The sequence below is a fragment of the Spodoptera frugiperda genome, chromosome 25, assembly GCF_023101765.2.
Source record: "Spodoptera frugiperda isolate SF20-4 chromosome 25, AGI-APGP_CSIRO_Sfru_2.0, whole genome shotgun sequence".
Classification (NCBI taxonomy): domain Eukaryota; kingdom Metazoa; phylum Arthropoda; class Insecta; order Lepidoptera; family Noctuidae; genus Spodoptera; species Spodoptera frugiperda.
This window is the reverse complement of record NC_064236.1, coordinates 9,115,173-9,140,304: the sequence shown is the minus strand read 5'-3', so window position 1 is coordinate 9,140,304 and position 25,132 is coordinate 9,115,173. Positions and strand designations below refer to the sequence as shown.

The 25,132-nt window shown below is 36.9% G+C and overlaps 3 protein-coding genes across 8 annotated transcripts; all 3 read right to left on the bottom strand.

The window, feature by feature from the left end:
- Nucleotides 1–1,783: 1,783 nt before the first annotated feature.
- Nucleotides 1,784–5,212, bottom strand: LOC126912429 (uncharacterized). Its single transcript, XM_050704474.1, has 4 exons — nucleotides 4,914–5,212; nucleotides 4,667–4,819; nucleotides 2,987–3,016; nucleotides 1,784–2,428 (listed from the first exon to the last, which is right to left on the bottom strand). Exons 1-4 carry the CDS (start codon nucleotides 5,065–5,067, stop codon nucleotides 1,803–1,805), a joined length of 963 nt encoding a protein of 320 aa, XP_050560431.1. The 5' UTR covers nucleotides 5,068–5,212; the 3' UTR covers nucleotides 1,784–1,802.
- A 92-nt stretch (nucleotides 5,213–5,304) lies between these two features.
- Nucleotides 5,305–13,471, bottom strand: LOC118271330 (uncharacterized). Of its 4 annotated transcripts, none has more exons than XM_050704475.1 (5): nucleotides 13,123–13,471; nucleotides 9,871–10,091; nucleotides 7,773–7,889; nucleotides 7,462–7,551; nucleotides 5,305–5,612 (listed from the first exon to the last, which is right to left on the bottom strand). In XM_050704475.1, the coding sequence occupies exons 1-5, from the start codon at nucleotides 13,406–13,408 to the stop codon at nucleotides 5,520–5,522; spliced, it is 807 nt and encodes a 268-aa protein (XP_050560432.1). In that variant the 5' UTR covers nucleotides 13,409–13,471; the 3' UTR covers nucleotides 5,305–5,519. The 4 variants fall into 4 exon arrangements, with proteins under 4 accessions (XP_050560432.1, XP_050560433.1, XP_050560434.1 ...); XM_050704476.1 differs by lacking the exon at nucleotides 13,123–13,471 and adding an exon at nucleotides 12,354–12,477; XM_050704477.1 differs by lacking the exon at nucleotides 13,123–13,471 and adding an exon at nucleotides 8,257–8,390 and having other exon boundaries at nucleotides 9,871–9,996.
- Nucleotides 13,472–14,884: 1,413 nt separating this feature from the next.
- LOC118271717 (MAGUK p55 subfamily member 7) lies at nucleotides 14,885–24,929 on the bottom strand. 3 transcript variants are annotated; one of them, XM_035587922.2, is made up of 11 exons: nucleotides 24,203–24,929; nucleotides 23,322–23,593; nucleotides 23,035–23,166; nucleotides 22,711–22,740; nucleotides 22,067–22,234; nucleotides 21,791–21,987; nucleotides 21,602–21,717; nucleotides 21,072–21,389; nucleotides 20,814–20,984; nucleotides 20,354–20,526; nucleotides 14,885–20,233 (listed from the first exon to the last, which is right to left on the bottom strand). In XM_035587922.2, the coding sequence occupies exons 1-11, from the start codon at nucleotides 24,249–24,251 to the stop codon at nucleotides 20,057–20,059; spliced, it is 1,803 nt and encodes a 600-aa protein (XP_035443815.1). In that variant the 5' UTR covers nucleotides 24,252–24,929; the 3' UTR covers nucleotides 14,885–20,056. The 3 variants fall into 3 exon arrangements, with proteins under 3 accessions (XP_035443815.1, XP_035443978.1, XP_035443897.1); XM_035588085.2 differs by having other exon boundaries at nucleotides 21,072–21,248; nucleotides 24,203–24,928; XM_035588004.2 differs by lacking the exon at nucleotides 22,711–22,740 and having other exon boundaries at nucleotides 24,203–24,928.
- Nucleotides 24,930–25,132: the final 203 nt, after the last annotated feature.

Below are 25,132 nucleotides of genomic sequence, written 5' to 3'. Positions count from 1 at the left end.
TCTTTCAATTTTAGTTTTTAGTACCTATCCTAAAATCCAATCCCCAGAGACGTTTAGTCGTAGCGGCGCAGCTCTTACTCTTATGGTGCTCCCACACAGCGGTTATATAACGTTATACAACAATGTGTAACAATAACATTTGTGTTTAAACAAATTATAACCGTGGTTGTAGAGTATGTTATATGCTGTTATAAATGTTACACAATGTTGTATAACGTTATATAACTGCTGTGTGGGAGCACCAGTACGCAGCATTTACATGAAATGGATTAACGGCGCATTCCAATAAACTACCGATCGGTAAATTTGCTTACGAGCCGTAGAATTTTGACACATTTTGTATGGAGCTTATGTCAAAATTCTACGGCTCGTAAGCAAATTTACCGATCGGTAGTTTATTGGAATGCGCCGTTAGCAAAGAAACGAAAGCATATCGAAGCCCCATACGTCCTCTATATATTAATACGTGATGAAAAAACTTTGGACCCCTTTTTACGAAAATTGCGCGGACGTAGGAGCATAAAATTTGGTACACTTATAGTTTATGAGTAGGAGAAGTGCAGAACGCTAATATTTTTCAAAAATAATGCTTATAAAGTACATTACACACACTACCATGCATTGACATTGCGATGATATTCTCACGTCTCATATGAATAGTTTTCCTGTTCATGATGCGCCGGAATATAATGATTTGAATTTTACAAAACTAATAGCAATTCGTTATATAAAAATTATCCTTGAACGTATTGTAGTATTGTAAATTCAGTCGTATATGGTCGAATTTCCCTACCACCACTAACTACCACTAATCCTAATAAATACACTACAGAGTACCTAGGTACATATCTATCGTAGAATGCGCGGGGCAGTGAATGCGAAGTTTGTATGTGTTTGTTAGTTATATACATCTTGGCATGTCATTGGCTGAAGGAGGCTGGATGAAATTTGGAACAGGAATACCGTAAAACGGGTCGAATAGATACAGAAGTGGGGTTCACCCCATTCCTGTCTATTCACCCCGTTTACACTATGGTATGGAATAATGCATGCATGAAACTGTGCTGGCGCAAGTATTGTGAACTTTTCAAGTTACGTGTACCATTTAATATTTCGGACTCCATCACACCAGTGACGTGAAGGATAACATCATGAGAAAACCTGAGCTTATAATTTCTTATTTTTTTATTTATTTAATGTAATCTCCAATCCGCGTAGCGCCTTGAGACTGGTCTTATAGCTACGCTGTTAGACACGTCGTTGAGCAGCGCCGCTGTTAGCAGCGCGCGTTTTGCTGTAAAACGAGATTAGTATCGCGCGTTTGCTTCTGTATACAACAGCGCGCGTTTACTCAACAGCACTGCTCAAGCGTGTGATTATAAAACGCAACTACTACCCCAAACAAATCCTAACGCGCGCGTTTCAGCCGCGCTGTCGAAAACGTAGGTAGGTACGTAGCTATAAAACCAGCCTGAAAAAGCGTGCCTTGAACAACTTTCTTCGTGTAAGCCTATACTGCTGAATAGAGGCAAGAGGCCCATATAGGCTGTTGGTGTGATGATAACGTGAAGGACCCTCTCCCATGCCTCACCTAGGGCGAGAGGAGTTACTACGCTCGCGTCTGTTTCTGGTTGAGTGCGGCGAGTTGCCTTTCTCCCATGAATTTCAGTTATTGACGATGATGTATCTCATGGTTTATGATAATCCTGTATAGATGACAGGTTTATAGCTTTAGACTTAAATTAGATATCCTCATAATGTTGTATCAATTAAAATATGTAAAAACTGAAAATAACATTTATTTAACATATAGGGTTAGTCGGGTAAAAATGACAAAATGCGTTGTTTTCTGAGAGAGGTATAGGAAGCCTAGAGCTATGTGGTAAAAATATTTTCAAGGAAGATCGAAACATATTTGTAGTTTGTTTTTCAGACCTAAGTTGCGAGCTTTCTTTGTTAGTTATTCCTTTACTTTTTGTTAGATCTGGCGGATCAGTTGCTCCTGCTCTTAAATAACTTCTTGATTCGACTTGATTGTATTTTATGTCTTCTGGAACATTTTTTGCTTCCTCGCCATTTTTTGATTTGACTTGATATGTTTTTGATTCGGTTTGTGTTTCAGTTGCTGTGTTATTTAAGTTTTTGCTATTTTTTGATTTGACTGGATTATTTTTTGCTTTGAGTCTTGTTTCAGTTGATGTGCTATTTAAGATTTTGCCATTTTTTGATTTAACTTTATCGCTTTTTGCTTCGTGGCGTGTTTCAGTTGTAACATCATTTAAGTGTTTGCCATTTTTTGGGTCGTGTCTTGTTTCACTTGTATTATTAAAGTTCTTGCCATTTTTTGATTTGACTTGATCATTTTTTGTTTCGTTTCGTGTTACAGTTTTTGTTTTATTTAAGATTCCGCCTTGTCTTCGACTATTTTCTAAAAAATATTATAACAACTTATATTGATAATATTTATTAATTTCAGTAGGTATAATTACCTAATTACCGACCATTTATGATACAAAAGAAATAAGGCTTAGGTTATACCTCTATATAAGAAGGGAATAAAATATAAAGATAATAATAAATTAGGCACCTAGTTAATTTACGAGAAACTAGGTTTGGGAAATCAATGATGAGTGTTACAAAGGCAAGAGAATTGCAATTTATGTCTAACCACATTTTTGTTTTATAAAATAAGCAGGTTTGTAGTAGGTAGTAGTTTTGGCGCAAGAGGACTGCAAAGTACATTTCAATGAGCATTTAAAAAAAAAATTGTTATGGGCTTGTGGCACCGACCTCTAAACTCTCAGTGGGTAGAATAAATGAATAATAGATACCTACCTATTTTTGTGGTTTAGGTATAGTTCTTTATTTTTTTTTAACTTGGTCTACAATTAGTTACCTAACGTAAGTAGGCACTTAAATAATATTGCCATTGTTGTTGAAAAAGTAAAAACACTGTCTGTTTATTCCTAACAGACGAAACACTTACCAAATGCAGGCATCATTCGTCGGTTGAATCCTGAAACATTATTGTAAAAATCTGCTAAAATTTGCTGTTTGTGGCAAAATAGATTATTTTTAAACGCACTGATATTATTATCGCGCCCACATCTGACAAATGAACCTTTACATTTATTTGGGACTTGAACCTGGCACTCGAATTCTTAGCACTTGGTATACAGGGTATCTCTGAAGTCGACGTCCAAATGGCACCAGGTGATCGGCGAGGTTGCGTGAAGTGATACGAGGACTTGATACCTTTGGGTATACTAGAATAAATATTATTGAGTCCAAATAAATTGTTCGAAACCCTGTTTTGTTGAAAATATATTTTTGGTATATCGTTCTGTAAATGCGCCAACTTGCGCCAAAATGCGTGTTTGCAATTTATTTTCAATAAGTACAGCCACTTCAAGAACAGTGAAAATTTTATCGACAATACTTAGTTTGTCATAAAATAGAATTCTTATCCAAACAATAGTAGTTGCCTCAGAATTTATTATTCTATATTCCTGAAGCACTATTCAGGCTTAGTAGCGTAAGCAAAAATACGGATAATAAAGATTTGTAGCAACTAGTCATTTTCGAGGATAAAACAAATCCTTGTAATATAAAAACTAATGATTTAATAATTTTTTATACTTCTCTGATAACTGTTGAAACCTTGCCTATCACATTGTGACATTGGCCATGGTGATATTTGGACGTCGACTTCTGGGACATACTGTGTTAATATTTGTGCACATCATTACATTGTACCTAATATGCACTCTGCCCCAAAAGTCTGCATGCTGGTCGGTACATAGGCGTAGCCAGGGGGGGTTTTGGGGATTCAAACCCTCCCCCCCGCGAAAAATGCGTAGGTACCTAAACATTACAGAGCGTTATTTTTCTAGTTAGCATAGTACATCCCCTGTTTGGCAAAGGTGTCTATGACTACCTATGAATCTGTTTATTACATATTACATAAATTGTTTTTTTTCTCATGTATGAAGGAAGCTTTGGTATTTTGTATTTTTACATTTAATGGGTCGACTTTCTTGAAGCCCCGATACTAAAACCTGGCTACGCCTATGTGTCGGCATATCAGGCAACGAAATCGGTTACCATTTCGCAATCCCACTCATCAACCCTCTTTTGAGACATTACAGTCTCACAAACGCATTGCACAAATTATTGGAAATATTGGAAATATGTGTAATAAGTTATTGTTTTCTATTATTTGTCCACTGCTTAATAAAGGCCTCTTCCTTAGCCCTCCACGCCTGACGACATTTACTGTATTTCAATGGCGTCCCGCGCCAATCGTCAAGCTACTAGCAGTAGGTACTGGCAGTAAGCGGGTTGGTGGCCAAACGTTAAAAAAGGGTACCTACATTTAGGTGTATACCTACCTACCTTTATACGGAGAAATTCATCAAATGACTGCTCCCGCTTTGACTAAGACGGGAGAGAGAGTATAATGGCTATGACTGGTTTAAAACCGCCCATTTCTTACTCCTGCTTTGCCCCGGTAACCCATCAGGTTGTCCGCAGCTCTGGGTATGCAGATGTATCTACCACAGATTTTTTGTCACTTAGGCAAAGCAGGGACCTTTAGTTTTTAATTATGAATATACGTATACGTATAACGATATAAATTAAAAAAAGCAGATGCGGAGAAACCTACCCATTACTGGAGCGCTGACTGGCGGCGTGCTAGTGGCGGTCGTGGAGTTGCTATCGTCGGAGCGCAGGCCACACGTACTGTTAGCATCGTCGATATAATTTGGGGTAACTTCATCTTGGCCGATACCGGTCGTCCGCAAAATTTTCCCAAAATCTTTTTATTACAAAACATTTAAAACAATAATTACATACCTAATAACTAATTCAATATAAAGTTTACAGAAAGTATAACATAGAAAGGTAAGCACCTGATTTAAGCAGTTTTATTAAAAACAAAGCTTGCTTGATACTAGCTTCGTCATCTTCAACGTTTTCGTTACTTCCAGCGATCTTCTCTATATTAAAACTTATTACTATAACCAAAATATCTAATAAACACAGTAATTTTATACTCAACAACATTATATGATCATTTCTTTACCCGCCCTAAAAATTAGAACGATGTTTATAAAGGTAGAATTGCTTTATAATAAAATTTTGCGATATGATTTTCGTAAGACCATTTCAATTTTGCAAGTGAACGTGTGCATTAAAAGCGAAATAGTATAAAAATAAATTATTCTAACGAAAATACATAAAAACGTTTTATTTTGTGTCGTTTCAAGGATGTAGACGTAATAAGTAATATTAAAAACAAAATTGAAATCAGATATACCGTAGCCGAAGCTGATATAATGTTTACAAGAATCACAAGTATTCATAAATGCCTTCACGAAGTTGGTGAATTTAAAATGTTTCTTTACGAATGATGAGACATAATTTTTGAGATAGAATCATTGAACAATTTTCTGTGATGTGATACTTTTGTGTAAAAAGTAATCTCAGCTCGCTCGCTGCTTCTTATGACTTAATACTTATGGTTCTAATTGGCCGTCTTGCCAAAAGTTACTGATTACGTTAAACGGTGACTGCAGTTCCGCTACTTCTGACGATTTACCGTTGACACCCTGTCGAAGAGAACAAGAAAAGTTCAGCCAAAGCATTCCAATCATACAGTGGAGAACCAATGTAAATATACATAGGTAATGCTTAAAATCGAAGCTTAAAATAAGTATTCATATAGCATTAGCTAACCAGACAAGAATAATAGGGTAGAAGATAGGGTTTGAAAATAAAAAATCTAAATAGTCGGTCAGTTCGATAATTAAAATAATAGACACTCAATCGTTTTTATTTCGTTATACTTATAAGGTTATGAAACGGAGTTAAATACCCTACAAAATTAAGTAAATCATGATGTATAAGATATTTGAAATGAATGTATCATTGAAAGTATTTAATTTTGTAGGAAAACAAAGAAAATATATGTGTCTAATGTTTTAAAAAATCCGCCAGAGCGTCATTAACCTTTCGTGTGCCCGTATATAAGACAACAATAGAAAACACATTGTGTCTCGCGTGGATCCACGTTCTAAACATACGAAGGGTTAAACAGAATTATGATACTTATTATAATTATCATGTCCTATTGTTATCTTGTGTCAGTGAGCACTGTCAGTGATAGGAACATATTAGGTATAGTTAATAGTTAATTTTACTTATTAAAAGGACCTCCCTCAAAAACCCTTAATATGCTGTTGAAACCTTGATGACGTCAAATCCTAGGCACATACAAAAGATGCCGTTCTTCCTAGGTGGACATGACCGATGCACTACATAAATGCGGAAGACCTCGGCAACAACCGAAAAGCGTTATAATATGTAGTTACATCTGCACGCATATCTTATAAGAACCGTTGAAATTTTTAAAAACTACACATTAAAACAATTCGTGAATGTTGAATTTTAAGTTACAATAGGGTAGATGACTATTTTTCATTTTAATGTCCGTCTTGTAAATTAATACAAAATATTAGTCACGTATTTTTATTTTTTTGCGGAAATAAATACTTTTATCGATTTGAAATACCGTGTGACGTCACTTCTAGGTACCTTTTGTACGTAGAAAAGACGTATTTGCTCCCACTCCTAAACTTTGATTCGTTTTATCTACTGTTACCTTACGTGACAAAATAAAAAAAATACATATCTAACATTTTTTCATTACCTAACTGACGGACTAAAATAGATCTTTAATATTTGTAGCCCGTCCTCATCATTATTGAACAGGTAATAGTTCGAATTTATCTATACATAATGAATCCTAAACTTAACGCGTCGATTTCATAAGCAAGTCATACTACAACACTCCTGACGGTAGACGTACAATATTAGTTGGGTGACATTTACCGAGCTGAGTGGCACAACTGGCACCTCACTTCGTCCTGGAAATGGGTCATGGAATCAGTGACCTGTTTGCTATAAGGGGAGTGTTAGAGTGCGATGGAGTGTGAAATACGCAATACTTAGATACTTAGGTACATGGTAAACTTCCATATATCTCAGAATTTAATAAGCAATACGAGAGAGAAGGATTTATCTACATACTTATATCAACTGGTACACGTACTATATACATACACGTTAGGTTTTGCACGACGGTTTTGCCGTTACATGCAAAACCGTGCAGGCATAACTGACTTACATTGTGCTGACAACTGTACCGTTTTTTCCCTCATACACGCAAGGATTTGCATGCACAGTTTTACATGAAAGGACATATCAGACCCACGTCATTGTCATAACCCTGGCTACGATAACTATGAATGTGTAAATTTTAGTATGTTTTTAAAATAAGGAAAGAAGAAAAGAAGGTAGACAGAAAAAATCGATTAGAAGCTACTATAATTACGTTAAATTAGATAAGTGGGTACATTTTTAATACTCAGATATCCAGTTAAGTAGGTGTCTACTCACTTTGATTTGGCGTCTTGTAGCAAATCCGTTTTTCCGAAAAGCCACTAGTGTTACTGGTCTTGGTCGTCTTTCAAATGGTTCGAAGTAATCCTATAAGAAAAAATATCCCGGTGTAAAACCGAATGAAAATAATCTTAACCTCTTGTATGCTGGTATATGAGACACAATAAAAAACTCATTGTGTCTGGCGTCGATCTGCGTCCCCGGCATACTACGGGTTGCAGCAAGCTAAAAGTCCCACATCGCTTGAACTAGCATGAATCAAAACAGATTTTTTGTATGAAAACCTGACGACGGTATCGGAGACGTACCTTACTAAATGAAGGGTCAAACCCTAGTGACAGTGTTTTAGCAAGTTTCGTCAGCGAATGTGGTGACTTGAGTAATATCTTATATCTTGCGTTGTTGTCCACCAATTCGTGTGGTGCCTGAAAAATCATAAAATGAAATCTCGTTTTCAATATTGCCCAGTCCTGTAGAAGATTTACTTGCTAAGTAACAAGATATCCTGTTGTTGGGTACTTGTGACGCTTAGCTCGTTACGTCTTCTGCATCGTCGGTGTCATTCACTTAGCCTACTTTTCTCGGTGACGTAAGGCTAGGTACTTAGTTCGCAGCTTCCTGTTATAAATGTAGTTCACATGCGAAAGAATATCTTAAAATCAAACGATTGTCAACCATAAACTATTTGTAACAAAAATTAAAATGTAATACGTGTGTTTTCGTCGCTGTGTGTAGCAACTTGTATGCTACTGATTACCGCTGAAGTTACTAAGGGAGTAGGTAGGTACATACTCTACTTATATGTGTCATTGGCTGATTGGTCCACAGAGATCTATGCTTCGACGTGTCCGCCGTCGTCAACACCTCACTAATCGGTGTTTTAAACGTAGTCTTTGTTTGCATGTCTTTTGGCGGTTCTTGTGTAGCTGAGGAAAAATAAACTTCTTCAGAAGTGTTTTGTTTTGCTACTGATTAGGTAGGTAAGTTAAGTACCTACACGTGTGGTGTGGCCGGCCTGGTTAATAAATTGCTCTCACAACACATTATACAGTCCACTGCTGGATTATAAGCCTAGGCTTCCTTTACAAAAGAAGTTGTTATAATCTCACCGCCTCGCAGGGGGGTTTGAATTGCTATCTCCATTCAAGTTCAAAGTGTCGGGTTTTCTAGTTCCAGAGAGAACAGTTGCCAGTTCTCTGTTAAACATGTGGTCGATATTCAATACTCGCGAGAAGAATAAAGGTGATAAGTTGACGATAGTAACTGCTCTGCCGTTCTCACGAATTAGATGAAAAATCCTTACTTTGTATTTTCTATACTATACTACACTATACTTACCTACTTTGCAATTCAATAAAGTCAACGGGTTTCCATTCGACCGCCCACCAAATACCTACCTTGATAAACATAAGTAGTAGTTTGAGAAGTTCTCAATCTAGTATTAAATAAATACTTTGACAAGATAAACACAGTGTTAGAGGGTTGATATAGTAAAGAAGTAATATTTCTGTGCGGTCATTTTTCCAGTATTTATTTATAGCTATGTAAGAAAACTCTGTCATGCGCATTTAACTTCATTAGCTGTCCCCCGATGTCATATCATCCGGGTATCCTCTTTCTATCACAGTGTAATATGGGCTCAGCCCTATGGGACTGCCTGACGCCTGACCTATATTCCACAATTCTTTAATCTCGATTTTAATATCGTGCTCTCATAACGTTGTAAACTTCAGCATAGTCATCGCTAAACTGTTGGTACCTAAGAAGACGAGAACGCCTATAAAACACTGCGGTTAAAATGGAATGTTCTAGACACAGCCAGGCAACTAACTAGGTACTTAATTTAATGGACAATGTACCTACTTCATTTCTCATACCCACATAGGGGATAGGGTGGACTACAAGGATTTTTGGAAATGATTTCTAAATATAACAAATTCTAGTTATGCAGCTAAGTACTTACATTCACATGCTGTAAAATGTGCCAAAATAAGCGGAACAGACAACGTTATTAAAATGTACATTTTATTAAGTAACTGTTAATAATTATGTTCTAGAACAACCATGCTAACCTCACTGAATTACGGATGGTACTGACAATGAGCCGTCATATCTCTTTCTGGTTGGAATTCCATGAAAAATATGTTTACTTCAGCTTGTAAACATTCGATGTTACGCTGGAACGCGCGGCGTATAAAGACTATTCCTCGAACACACATTGTCCCTTTGTTATTATCTGAACATACAGATCATGTTGATCAAGAAGCAAAACATGATCGCTTACCATCAGGTATAATTCTTCAGCTCGTTTGCCCCATATTCCATAAAAAATAACATACTTAGTGTATTTTATATTAACAACAATGAAAACTAAAGATATAAGAATAGGTAAGTAGTTTAGTCGACCTCACGCAGGTCGTCTGTCATATTGTAGAAAGCGACATGACAAGGGGCGCGTGCACAGGGCCTCCGCTGCTCTTCTCGTTCTCCGGGCGCGCACCGGCCCGCCACGCACAGCCGGTACCGCGTGATGGTGCCAGGGCCACACGTCACTGAACAGTCTCCCCATTTACTCCATCGACTCCAAATTTTCCGATTCATTAATGTTTTATCGTCTTCACACGAAACTGTTTGGACCAAAATATCTCAGTCAAACCGGGCACTACTTAAATACACAAGTTTCCTCGATGGGCGGAACGTTAGGGGTGGTTTCCGATATGAATATGCAAGGGGTGGGTCACTACTGCATAGAGCGCACCCCGCTACCCCCGAAATGGTCAATACCTACTCGCCTCCTCCATTTGCAACAAAACTGACGTGATTGGTTGCCAGGAATCATCGAATCATCGCTCACGTATTGGCAAATACACAGCTACCTACATTCGAATATAGGTAGCTCAGATACATGATGATACTATCTATTGGGCGAAAGGCGAGGACACTTGTAATTATAATTTACATACATAATTACAAGTTGAGCAGTAAAAAACCAAAAGATACAGAAAATAGTGCGTAATATTTTTTTTAGTAAGTACGTACAAAATTAAAGCAATCCTACCCGACATGATATGAAGCGATACTGATTGGTATGATACCACACGGTCTCATAAAAAACATGTTTTGCGGCGGCATCGTCGTTTGTGAATAAAGTTACTAGTTAGAATCGACAATAAACCTAATGGGTTGATACAAAAAAAATATATATTTATGTAGGTACTTACACATGACACTTTTTTTTTTTTTTTTGAGGGGGGAAAATCATCCAATGACTTTTCTCGCCTTGGGTGAGGCGAGAGGGAGTGTCAGACTCTTACTGACTAAAAACCACCCCGTTCCTTCTCCTGCTTTTCGAGCCGGAGCCCCGGTAAACCCGCTAGGTAGTCCGCAGCTCCGGGTCAGGCATCAGCCCTATTGGGCCCCATCTGTGGTGGTCTGATGGCTCTTTGAGGCGCGCGCGGAACGCGACGCGCCGCACGCACGGGTCTGGTTCTGTTCGGGCGGTGAGCTACCCTTGCTCGCCGTCCGCAGGCCCGCACTTACGGTGGCCGGAGATCGTCTCGGGATCCCCTACGCCCGGAGTGTCTTTCGCGACGGCTGGGGCGTGAGGAGGTTTGTTCTCTCACGCGCCCCGCCTCCTCCTTAGCTAGCATGACTGCTTCACAGAAGGAGGAGACGGCATCCCAGTCCCTCTCGCTCCGCACCATGGCCTGGACCAGTGCCGGGCGCGAGAGGTCGCCGTCGCCGACCACATCCCTGAGGACTTGGCGGTGCTCAGCCCACGCAGGGCACACCGCCACTGTATGTTCTACTGTGTCCTCCGGGCGGTCCTCGCAGTGATGACACCCGGGCGTTTCCTCCCGCCCAATAAGGAACAGGAACCTACCGAAACTCCCATGTCCGGTAAGCACCTGCGTTAGGCGGTAGGTGAGGACGCCGTGGCGCCTCTCTAGCCACTCCTCAAAGAGGGGACTTACCGCTGCGATGACAGCGAGCCCAGCCCTCGGTTGCGACAGTCATTGCTGCCATTCCGCCATGAGATCGCGCCGGAGCTCGTCCCGCCACGCACTGATCTGGCGCGGCAGTGGAGTTTCGCTCCGGCGACACGCGTCGGCGCGCAAACTGAAGACGCGCGCAAGCACCTTCGCCTCCAAATCCCACGGCGGTAATCCGGCAAGGAGGTTCGCCGCCTCTCCGGAGATCGTGCGATATCCACGAATCACCCGGATGGCCATGACCCTCTGAGACGTGAGCAGCGCCCGAGCTGGCCGCCGCATCAGGTTCGGCGCCCACACAGGGGCGCCGTAGAGGGCCATGGACCGCACGATCCCCGCGTACAACCTCCGGCAGGAGGCATTTGGCCCCCCGAGGTTTGGCAGGAGCCGCTTAAGCGCAGCCCCCGTCCGCTCCAACTTAGGAGCCAAACGTCGGAAGTGTTCCACGAAGTTCCATCGACTGTCGAGGACGAGTCCTAGATACTTCATCGTCGTCTCGACGCCGATGGAAACTCCTCCCGCCGTTATTTGGGACCCACCTGGAGGTGGCGCGTTCCCGCGGCCATGAAAGCACATGGCTTGGACTTGTGGAGCGCCACCTCGAGTCCCAATTGCCGGATCCTGTCAACAACTGTTGCAACCGCTCTCGCCATTAAGTTGGCCGCCGCCTGGTGCGACCTCCCGTGCGCTAATACAAGCGTATCGTCGGCGTAACATATTACGCCGACGCCGTTCGGGAGGTCGGTGCGCAGCACCCAGTCGTAACCGATATCCCACAGGAGCGGTCCCAAAACCGAACCCTGTGGAACACCGCGCGACATCTCTCGCCGTTTCCATTCGCCCTGGTGACCGGGGTATATGACATACCTGTCTGTCAGGTAGGCCTCGATTATATACACATGACACTTAGATCCTGAACAACAGAAAGAGTTCTTCCGTGCGGGCATCGAACCCGCAACACGTTACACAGCAACCAGTAGCTGCGTCAACCGTGACTAATACCACCTTATACCTACCTTGTACAGGGGTGATAAGATAATTTAGATAACAACAATAAATATTATTTAGGTATATCGATATTCCGTTTTGCTTTTCCCCAAAAATATTGATTCTGAGCGACAATAAAATCCTTGACGTGAAGGTATCAGCCAAATTAGTTATATAAGAGGTACCTAAAATTTTTACATAGTATGTAAAAATACATATTATTTAGGTAGGTATTACCTAAATGATATTATGTTAATGCCTTAGTGGGAGTTACATTGTATAGTTTGTACACTTACGTCTACCTCTTCAGAGATTAAAAAACTTCATATTAGATGTTTTAAACAGGGCAGTTAGTTATAATGCTATGTTTAAAACATCCTACCTACATTTCTTTATAAAAAACTAGCAGTTACCCGCGGCTTCGTCCGCGGGTAACTGCTGCGTCAATAATAACTTGTGGCAGAATTTGGGCTTTTGAAATTATTAGTTTTTTTTTGCTAAGTATAAACCTCACGTAGCCCGATACCTTTCCAACGAATGCAAAACCGTGAAAATCGGTTCTTGCGTTCTGGAGTTATAGCGTCAGGATGGAAAACCCGATTTATTGTTATATTATAGAATAAAGATTAAAACCTACCTAAATACAACAAAGAAATAAGAAACGCGATGGGATGCCAACCTGAATCATACTCCGAATCGTCAGGTTCCAACACTTGTTTGTTAACTTTCTGCGAATACTGGACAGTCACCGGAGTTTGTTTTATTTGCATAGCTTTATTTTTATGTTGTTCTTCTCTAACCAGATCAATTAGTTCAACAGGACTCAACAACAGTTTGTCTTCCTTTCTTATTCTATGAGCATATACAACACTGATGGCAATAGTTATCAAAAACAATATTTTCATTGTATATGCGAATAAACTGAAACAAGGAACCTGCACAAGCCATGTACAACAAAACGACATTGTTTGACATTTTATGACAACTACCAGTCTCGTGTGATCGAGGCACAGAGTACATTATACATACTGAGGCAAAGAGTATCTATACAATATAATAAATCTGTAGAAGGGTCAATTCTGTACATTGAAGATATTGAAAAAATAAATAGCAGGGGGTGTTACTGGATCGATACCAAACCCAAATAAGTGATTAAAAAATTTTTTGTCTGTCTGTCTGTATGTTCAGGCATCACGTGAAAACTAACGGTTCGATTTCGATGAAACTTGGCATAAAATAGGATACATTTTATCCTAGAAAAATACGTAAAAAAAAATCTATGTTTCAGTTTTATTCTACAGAATGCGAGCTCAACAGCAGTAGCTCAATAGAGGAATCTCCTTAATTATTATGGGCCGTATTTGTCAGAGTTACTCAAAATGGAGAAATAAAATTTCCACGCGAAGACCGACATCCGCGCGGACGGAGTCGCGGGCGGAAGCTAGTAATAAATATAGGAGAAAAATCATCACGGAACTCATACGTTGGTACATACGGAGAAGACAATTTATACCCGGCGCGGCGCGAACCATGGCATGATTTATCGTAAGTTCGCGCAATGTGAATTGTCTCATTTTTTACTCATTTTTACTTAATCCTAAAACTTCCTTGAAATGTGGACATTTTTACAAACATGATTTAAAGATTACCACTACTAAATGAAGGAAATAACCATAAAATAATGTCTTCTTTTAGGGTAGATGAATATTTATTTTAATGTCTGTCTTGCAGGTTACCGTACTTTAAAACATTAGACACGTATTGTATATTTTTTTACAGAAACAAATACTTTCGAACATAAGTACATCGATTTGAAAAATATCGCATAATGTCACTTCTAGGTTCATTTTTTATGACGTATCACTCTTTATACGTTGATTCGTTTTATCTAAGTGTTGTTGTACCTTATATGATAAAATAAAAAAATACATCTAATATTTTTTCATTACCTTACGGACGTACTAAATAGGTTTTGAATTTTCATACTCCGTCATCATCCCTATTAGAGTTGTGTGGCAATAGGCTAGTTTCCTACTAGTCAAATTCAATACTTTTTTCGAAACGTCAAAAACGATATTTTCTATGAATTTTGTATGAAATAGTGCGTTATGACGTCATAAGTTTTTACGTCGAATAGCAACTTATTTCTAGAAATTTAGCTAGAAAAAATCGAAAATTAAGTAGTTCATCAAATTTATGAACGAGAGTGTGGTTATTTTTCAGTATTTTATTGTATTGAAAAGTTGTAATAATTTATTTTTGACCGAGGATACTACCCATTTGCATATGATGTTTAGGGTTACGTATTAACCTACCTACAAGGCTAGGAGTCAACACGGGGCTCTCGCACATGAAGTGTGCTATTACCTATCAACTACAATTTTAGTGAGTACCTGACTCGTTAGGTCAGTACATGTAGGTATATTGAAATAAAAGACAAATTATTTTCGTATCATTTATTCGAGATATTTCTTTGGTTACACCTTATACATTATCTTTACTACAGATACTGAATCTTAAAAAAATATATACATATGAATTGAGATCTATTCTCCTTATTAAAGATATTTAAACAGATTTAAAAATGATCAACTCATTGTATATTTTAATACGTTGGATTATAAACAGTAAAAATAAGTGCTTGTGAACATTTATTTTGTTGACATTCATGGGTAGGTTTCACGCATACACTCGTAGAATTACTTAGACTAAGGTACGCAAGGTAATGACAGGTACGATATTAAGGGACCAATGGGTGAGAAAATAATTTATTTCGACAACATTTAGATATCACTTTATCATTAAGATGAGGTACCTTTTAATTAGGTTTCGTGAACACATAATTATAAATACAAGAAAGGTTTCATATCCACACACACGCAACAATAAACTTCTCTCGTGCCACAACTAGTTGCTGGTATAGCAATAATCAAAAATGTATAATTACAGCTAGGTAATACATGGACAAATACAACACAATGGAACTCCACGCGACTAATGTCGATATAACTTTACTATCGATCTCTATCATTGACTACCTATCCTCCATCTATATGTCTATTGCTATCTATTGTTCTCTTTATATGAGTAAATGAGGTTTACTTGCCTTTGTGGTTTTGTAACGAATTTAAATATTACAAACTATATATTATATTGTATATATCTTCATAAATCTTATCACAATCGGTTATGTATGACGATTATCACCTATTTGTAAACCGCGTAGCAGGGGGCGTTTGATATTGCATTTATTTTATTGTCAATGCTTTTAGTAATTTAATGCTTATTGTAAGTATTCCATTTATTGCGAGGCCGCATTTTTACAGTACAATGTCTTGGCTCGTTATTGGCGAAAATACACAATTAATGGAATAATTACAACCACCTCAAAGAACGGTAAGTATAGCAGACAGATTTAGTATAAACGTGAAGGGACACTAATAACAAACTGTAACCTTGTCTTATAATAATTTTTACATGTATTAGGCCCAGATGTGAGTTTTAATATTACCGAAGTGTTGAGTCCAGATAGACCGTCTACGCAAGCGAGAGAAGTATTTTAGCTCATCAGAGATCATATTAAAATGTAGTTTAGTGTATAATTTTCGTTTGTGCAAGATGAAGAGTGCAGATATAGTGAATGTTAATAATTACATTGTATGCTTTGAAAGCACGATAGATAAACGTTGACGATATTGGTACATACAAATTTTAAATTATTAACTACGTTAGCCATCATTACAATTATTTACATAGGGCATGTTATCCCATTTTGTATATTCAGACTTTTGAGTAACGTCTTTTAATTTTGTTGGTATTGATTAGAATATTTAACAATTTTACTATCCAAAATTTTGTTTTACATTAGCATTAACATTGAGAAATTAGGTAATAAGCATAAGCATGACATTTAATGTTACCTATGGTGTATTACGCCAAATTGAATGCCAAAGAATCAAATATGAATTGATTAAACACCACGTAATTTATAGATATTCGATTTTTAAGTTAATACTAGTGTTCGATTAATTTATATTTTATTGTGTGGCATTTGATTTTGCTTATTTTAATATACACCAACGAATAAGGTAAGGTAAAGTTAGAGGTCGATTTGATTTGGTTTACTTATAAACTATTGAAGTGCACAATAGATAGTGTCAAGAAAGTTATAAATTACATTTACTAGATAGCATTTAGCCATATAACATAAGAATCTTTCAGTCTATCTAAATCCACTAGCACTAGAAATCACGTGACTAGATTTGGTTAACAGATTTATGTGTGATGAAGTCTAAGATTTTTTATATAACTATCGACTACTCAGGTCACAGTGGTAACTAACTAAACTACATAATACAAAACCTAAGGATTCTCATTAATACGGGACCGGACAAAGTAACCAGTTAACACGTTAATGTAGCCATATTTATTTAGCTCTCATCTTAAAACGGTACCACACCCATTGTTTGACTAGAAAACCGTATTCATCGTTACTGCTTACTGCCCGATCCCCTATTATATAAAACGAACTACAAAACGTGAAATCATTAGCTACATAAAACAACAATTAATGTATAAGTTAATTTAGTACATTTACTTTATCTGATTCATTTGTTTACTTATATTAACGAACACTATACTTGAGTTAGCTAAGACATAACAAAATATTTACGCTTATAAAATATAGTAAGACAATAACAATTGTTATATTATGTAATGTACATATATTAACGAATTAATAAAAACGTGCTTACATATTACACATTGATAAAGGATGTTTAAGTGGGTACGGTAGTTATTTAAGGCAACCTATTGGGTAGGGAAGTTATCAGTCAAACTGTTATTGCAGGTTAGTAAATACTACTTACTTAAGGCGAAAAACTTCGTACTGATTCCTATGTTGTGACTGTCGATACAACATACTAAGTGACCAGTTAGTACCGACCAATGTGAACCCATGCCAGGTTTGATGGGCTCATATTCACTAATATTCCATTTTTATAAAGATCAAATTTTCTGAAAAAGTTAAGTTGAAATAGTAAGAAACTACTAAGTATATTTAATTTGTAGTAACTTTAAATGGTTAAATAAGAGGGTGTTGAACAGGATTGTGTTTCTGTTCTTGACTATTATTATTTTATCCTAACCTAGTAAAAATATTGTATGTGTTTCATTCGTCCTGTTATTACAAAATAGGTATATTTGTTTGAATTAATAATAATAATAAAAAAGCCTCATCTTAAGTTCGGCTGATAAAATGCGAGTGTTCTATGTAAATGTGTAGTAAACGTTGGTCTTAACTATCAATTGGCCGTATGTAATATTGCGATACTTAGTAACATATTATGTATCTTATAAATATAGTAAATAAATCGTCTTCTAAAGCGTATAATTTGCAAGTACATCTATTAAATATACGTGAGTAAAGTCGAGTAGTTTGTGACCTGTTTCTAGCGCTTACATTAACACTAGACCCCCTATTTCTTATAAATATCTCTTTTATTACTTCCATATGCCTTCTCTTTTTCACAAATATCCCTTGTATTGTTATAAATAGATATTTCTTGTGAAGTACATCGGTACTAGTTGCAACATCTTTCCTTCATGTAGTACATAGTACCATGTTATACCTGCATTGGACAAAATTAGTAACATCAAGATTTTATATCAATCCTAATAGAATATTTCGAGAGATATAATAATATATATCAGGTAACTAGTGCATAATATGAAACGGGTCACTCTACATCAGACCGTAAACACGTCATTATTTAAATAATGGTGTTGAATATTCCTTATGTTCCCTTACATTAGGAGCGTTGCCGATAAATAACTTCTAACTGGTATTTGTATATTGTCTTTGTATAATAATATATTAATATCTATAAAATAACTTTGCTAAGCGACTTTGTTTTATTGCTATCTTATTGAACTATGTAATTGTATTTTAGAATGTGTTCTAACTAGCCATAACTAAATACAGGCAGTCATGTCCATGTTTGTTACGTGTATTTTTATGTCTACCCTTGGTTTTTATTTAATTATTTAATTAATGCGTATACCCACACGAAAATGATATTTAGTAGTTTATGCGTAATGAAACATGTTTTATGCACATTACTATAAAATTACCCACGCATGTATATTGTAGAAAGTGTATATGAGATGTGTCGATGTGTTGTCTGTATACCAATTAATGTTGCTCCGTGCAAAACATTGTATTTTGGGCGAGATTTATTTATAATGCCATCATACCAATATTTTTTATTTTTCATAGGTAGGTTTCAGAAAGCGCCTAAAACCTAATTTTCATCACACATAATATGTTTGTGAAGATCACACTTACAAGCAAAATTAACTATATCTTCACAGGTATACACAGAATATAATTCACGGGTTTGTCAACCAAGACACAATCGCTACATTATTTCAATACAAACTGTATTTTGTAAAATGTACAGACTGCCTGTATTTTCCTTTCAAAACAACCTGACCTACGCAAACTATAGCATGTACCTACACATCCCAGAGGAAACCTTCACTACAATCACATCTATTTAGCTATAATAGGTCATAGAACTTATGTTTTCAAGCCCTACAGGTCCCATATTAGTAGCTACAGATCATTGTAGGCAGACACCACGACTGAAAGTTCTCTCGTGCAAAACACTATCTCATTGCCTTAGTCGCGTAATCTTGTTACAACATATATTGTACCTTCCGTTTCTAGTTACAAATAAATTAATGAGATCAAACATGTAGGTAGGTACATATCAGTGCTATAATTCTGTAGTACCTACCTTATATTAGTATTATCTAAAGACATGTATTATGTCAATAATTCACCGCGTTCATCTCATTTTAAAGGCGACAAACGAAACTAATTTAAACAGAAATTTGAACCAAGCGAAGTAAACCTATTAAATAATATTAATAAGTTTGCTAATGTTCATAATGAACAAATTCAATAATTTACATATTTAAAACTGAATATTTGAACTAAATTTTATTAAGATTTTAGAATAATTTTAATTCGACAATTAAGTAGATTTCGTTTTAAGGCAATAACAATGTTATTGGAGTAATTTTACTCGACTAAGACAAGTTGAATGCATCATGTAACAGTGTGTATCGCCAGCATTTCAAATTACGCTTTTCTTCACCGTCTGTCGAATAATATGCAACGCAAGCACACAAACACTAACAGCTGCTCGGGTACATAAATTTAACGCTCAAAACAACCCTACGATATGCGTTTAACATCTCTTTTTCTAATAAAATCACATAATAAAATATCTTAATCTATTTGCGAAGCCCTGTTCGTAATAATATTCTATTAAGCAAAAATATATGTAATTATTTAATTTAAGGCTTTTCGTCTTTATCAAGGAACCACTCAATGTTCGAACCAAATTAATCTAGACATTATTTTCTTTTAACAAAAATATACATAATATTACACTTTACTGGGAAAATACTGCTCTTCTCTACAATAAACAAAATTTCGTTACTTGTACGTAGGTGCTACATTGTTTTATAGATTTTTGCAGCGGTTTTATGAACGATTCCATGGATAAACGATTAAAAGTAACAAGAGTATATGAATATTAAAGTTACTGGACCCAGGAGGCAGGCACCCACAGCGGCTCGGACTGCACCCGCCAGGCTGTCTTCAGGAGTTGCGAGAGAGCGCTGGCCAGGTCCTCGTTCACGATCTCCTCGTCGAACATGTAGCCGTACAGGAAGTTGATGCGGTTGGACGACCGCGCGATGTCTGAGAACTCTTCTTCCTGTGGAACCAAAATTGACCATCTCAAACTTCAATATTTGTGTATTATTAGGTATACCCTCCATTTTCTTTTTACATGTTTAATATCCCACGTCGCTAACAGAAATAATACGTGACTTACAGTGAAAGCACGGGAGCATTCCTTGTCGAAAGTGGAGCGTGCATTAGCTGCTGTCCTGGTCTCGATTAGGCGTTCATGCGTAGGTGGTCTGATGAACACGATATAAGGCCGCAATCGAGGGGTACGAAGCATCTTCAGAGCTTGCCAGTGAGGGCTCAACACGCACACACGACCTTAAAATAATGTCTTTCCATTAAAAAATAATAAGACAATCTACCCCTGTTCTAAATTTCCTCCCAACCCTTAGGGCCGTTTTGAACTGATTAACTAACAAACATATACTTATACACAAACGTTTGCATTTAAAATAAAATTAATAACACAATATGAACTTAGCGACAATCAGCTTTAGAAAAAGCCCCAAGGCGAGGACATTGCGTAATTCTATAATGTCACATCATACAATATAGTATATAAGTGTATATAGGTAACATTTCGTTAGTAGTCAGTAAGCACTCACCCGAATTTATGATGGTCTCGACGCTCTCCGCCGTCGTCCCGTATAAATTACCCTTATATTCACCGTGCTCGATAAATTTCCCGTCTGCTATATCCTGTTCCATTTTGTCACGACTGACGAACATGTAATCTTTACCATTCTGTTCACTCGATTTTTGGACACGGGAAGTGACTGAAAGTGTTAATACAATTTAAGATAGTATAAGGTAACATATACTAATATGAAGACTGTATGTAACGTGTGTCAAATTGAACTTACATGGTATTGGTGTCACATATTTCTCAGGATCGGTAGCAATCAGTCTCCTGCGCAACTCATTCCTACCGACACCAGGCGCACCTACCAACACAATGGGTCTGACCATCCCCGGGCGCGGGTATAACCGCGCCACCTCCTCGTATGTCGGTATCATTTCACGGTCAAAATCATCATTTTCTGTAATATCATATATAACCTTTTTCACTTTAGGTGTAGACTTGCAGGGGAGGAGAGCTGTGGCCGACGGCGTTGGTGAACATGGAGTTTTTGGAGCACAGTCCGAGTTTGAATTGGAGACACTGCAAAGGGCCGGCTTGCCTGCGCCGAGCATGCAAAATGGGTAAATGATAATGGTTTGTGAAATGACAGTGGCAGGATATGACATGCAACATATAATGAGTTAGTAAGTTTTGGAAACTTTGGATTTACATCTTAACGGATCAATCATAATTATACCAGCATTACTACATCAATCGCGATTGCCTGTAGCCAATACTAATCAATTTGTTAACGTAATCAATAAAACGCACCGTCCAATGTTTGTGGGTCTGTTTGTCTTTCATGAATAATGCGACCTTCTTGCAGAGCTCTTGACGGTATCAAACCTGCTCTCATTACTCTATCACCTTCCCTTCGAGCTTGCCACCTGAATACAAAGGCAACAGTAAAAACTTTCGCTTTTTGTAAGTTTCCAAATGACATTAGGTAATAATACTTGCCAGTAAGCATCATCCTGAGACACGATGTGTAAAACATCTCCTTTTTTGAAGTCAAGACCAGCCTCCTTGCAGGGTATGTAAGGGTCTTCTGAGGAGTTGTAATCGAAGAGTGCGCGAACTCTCACTTTACTCTCTCTTGAACCTCCTTTTCCAAATGACGGCACTAATTTAAAGGTGATTGTGCCTTCAGAACTTTGCTGTGAAATTGATTGGAATTATTAAGTTTTCTTGGTGGTATCAATAACGAACATGTCGGTATGGTAAATGTTTACATACCAGTATCGATAACACATCAGCAGGTGTTTTGTTTTCCACGCTGATGCCGTTGACTTCGATCACCTCATCGCCAGCGTGGATCAAGCCAGATCTGTCGGCGGCTCCGCCGTGCATTACCCGTGCTATCACGATTTTCCCCGTTTCTTCATCTGTCTTAATCGTGGCTCCCTGTCGTACGAAACATGTCTAAATATTGACACATTCAGATCGACTTTGAATGCCTTCTTTATGTTCTAATGAATCTTGATATTGGAATGTAGTAGTGTTGAATCACATTAAAGGTACTAATTGGAAATAAATTATAATAAGACGACACTATGCATAAAATCAAACACATGTAGGTTAAATTGATAATAAAATAATAAGCAAGATGTATTGTGTGGGGAAAAAGTGTAGGAAATAAAATATTTTAAGAGTGTCATAACAGCACAATACAAATTGCATCAGCATCTAGAGATAGCAGCTAATAATTCTTGAATTTTAAGACATAGTGGCGATGAAGAATAACAAATACAGAAGAACATCAACAAGATAAATTAAAAAATAGGTGAATGCGTGTACATACACTATGTGGGTAGGATTGAAAATGATGTTGGAAGCATTCAGATGAGTAGCATGAGTACTTAACAGACACAAATACTTACCACTATTGGTTCTGCACTCTGTGCTCCACCCTTTTGACCAAAAACAAATAATTTCATTACACCCTAAATGATGACATGGTGTTCACTCAGTAATTTTCCAGAATGTTTATAACTGCATTTTATATCATAATGATACATGCACCTGCTTCAGATTTGTTATAGAAAATACATTCTTTACATTTATGATATTAGCAAACACTTTCACCTATATAATACTTGAATATAACTTGTTTGACATTGCTATCATACTTAGCTGCTATTTCTAAATGAATTTACTGATTCCTTAAATCTGTTTATAGATAATGAGAAATGTTAATATCTTACCAAAGGCTCGTCACTCTTAACTAATTGAACAATTTTTACAGTTTCTTCTTCATCATCTAGTTCAGGTGGAACATCAGGGAGATGTGGGTAGTAATCTTTTTGAGCAACGGCATCATGAGTGCAAAGTATTGCCTGAAGAACATAGTAATGTTTATACATTTCCTTTCTTATTAATACTAACTGTAAAGCTATGCTTATTAGTAAATGAAAAAGCAAAATTAAAGCCCAGAAAAATTTTAAGTCTATATATAATGCAAACTGAAGGTATTCACTAATTAGGGACTTACTTGGAAATGTGGTTTCTGCAATAAGTTAAGCAGTTCTCTATATTCCTTTGAAACGGACACTACATCGTGGAGGAGCTCAAATACTTCTAAGGTTACTTGCATGGCGTTCGACAAGAGAGGATAGAACTTATCATCTTTGCCTTTGGCCACTATCTTGTTATGTACTTGGACAAGAGCATGGAGTTGTTTGGACTGCAGCAGTTCACTTAGGAATGCAACATCTTCTCCACCTGATTGTACTTCTTTTAATGATGCAAGGAGACGGGTGAGAGCTATGGAGATGCAAATATAGTTTATTTGTAAGTGCTTTTTAATCAATGTTTAATAAAATAAAAGCAACTATGTAATTTTTATGTACATATGAGTTTAATAAAGGATTTGAGTTGGAGTTTGAACTACATAGTTAGTTTAATATTAAAACAAAAAATGTAGGTAGTATTCTATTAACAGTGTAAACAATAACTCTATAATTCAGTAGATGATGCAGAAATTGCAGGTTTGCTGAACATGGAAACATGTTCCTACTGGAACATGTGAATAAGGATAAACTATACAGATAAAGGCATAAGGCCTTCAAAGAAGCTGATTAAGTATATTTTTCCTCCTATAATAAAAACATGTAGGTACCTATATCTATTCAATAGTTTAAATTATTTACCTTATTTTAATCTAGTCGGAGAAATAAATGTAAAGGTAAATTTAATTAGGTACTTCATGTTCAAAAAAGAGATAAGTGCTAAATAATAGTGTTTTCAACACTTATCTGGGGTAATATGATCAAGACAAGTGTAGACCTGGTTGAGTATAACGAGGGACAGGAGCCATAGAAGAATAAAGTGAAATTACATAACATTACTTATGCCATTACTAAGTACCCTCACCTGGATCCCAGTGTTCAGTGGTTGAGTCCATATTCACAATATTCAACATCAATTAACCTTTGGAAACATTCAGCTACTGTCATTCCACTTGGGAACACAATTTACATAGGCATTAAATTATTATAAATATAACCGCGCCCTAAGCACCTCTGACTACAAATCATACTGATGACAAATGTTTAATTTTCACGTTTTTTCCACTCCTTAATATATTCCGTTTTGGTTAGTCTGTTAGGATTACTATGTTATTTACAAAGGTTTGTTACTCGTTAATTTTACATGTTTTTTTTATAGTTCAATAATACCGACAGAGGTAATGAAAACTTAGTAACGATACTATTTTAACCCCGAAAGTGTTGATGTTGGACAGCTTTTAATTTACAATTCAACATTATTAATTTATCTACTTGTTACTAGTTATTTGTACACTAATATTTAGAGCAGAGTTAGATTTTTAAGCCATTTAAAATAAAAAGCTACACAATCAGAATCAATGGAAATGGCGTTTACGGTTTAATGTTAAGTAAATGTCAAACGTAGAAAATCAATACTTTAATATGCGTTCATAGCTTCTATTTTCTAGGCAAAGGTTTTGTGTATTTTGTTTAACTAATTTCTTTCAATAAATGAGATTATAATATTAAGTTGATACTATACTGAAAGTAAACATCAATCAAAAGTAGGTACCTAGGTAAATAAAAACACGACTTACAGAATGTGTCTATAGACAATCAATAAAAATAGTGCGATCATGCGAGTTTAGGGTGTCCATACACTGCATTGAACTAAAATATCTTTCATCTTACAAAATTATACCGTAAAACGAGATGCAATATCAACCTATATGAAAATGGTATAGGTTAAAACCATGTTAGGTACAAAAACTTGGTTGTTTTTCCAAAATACAAACAATGCAAGCAAGAATTTTGG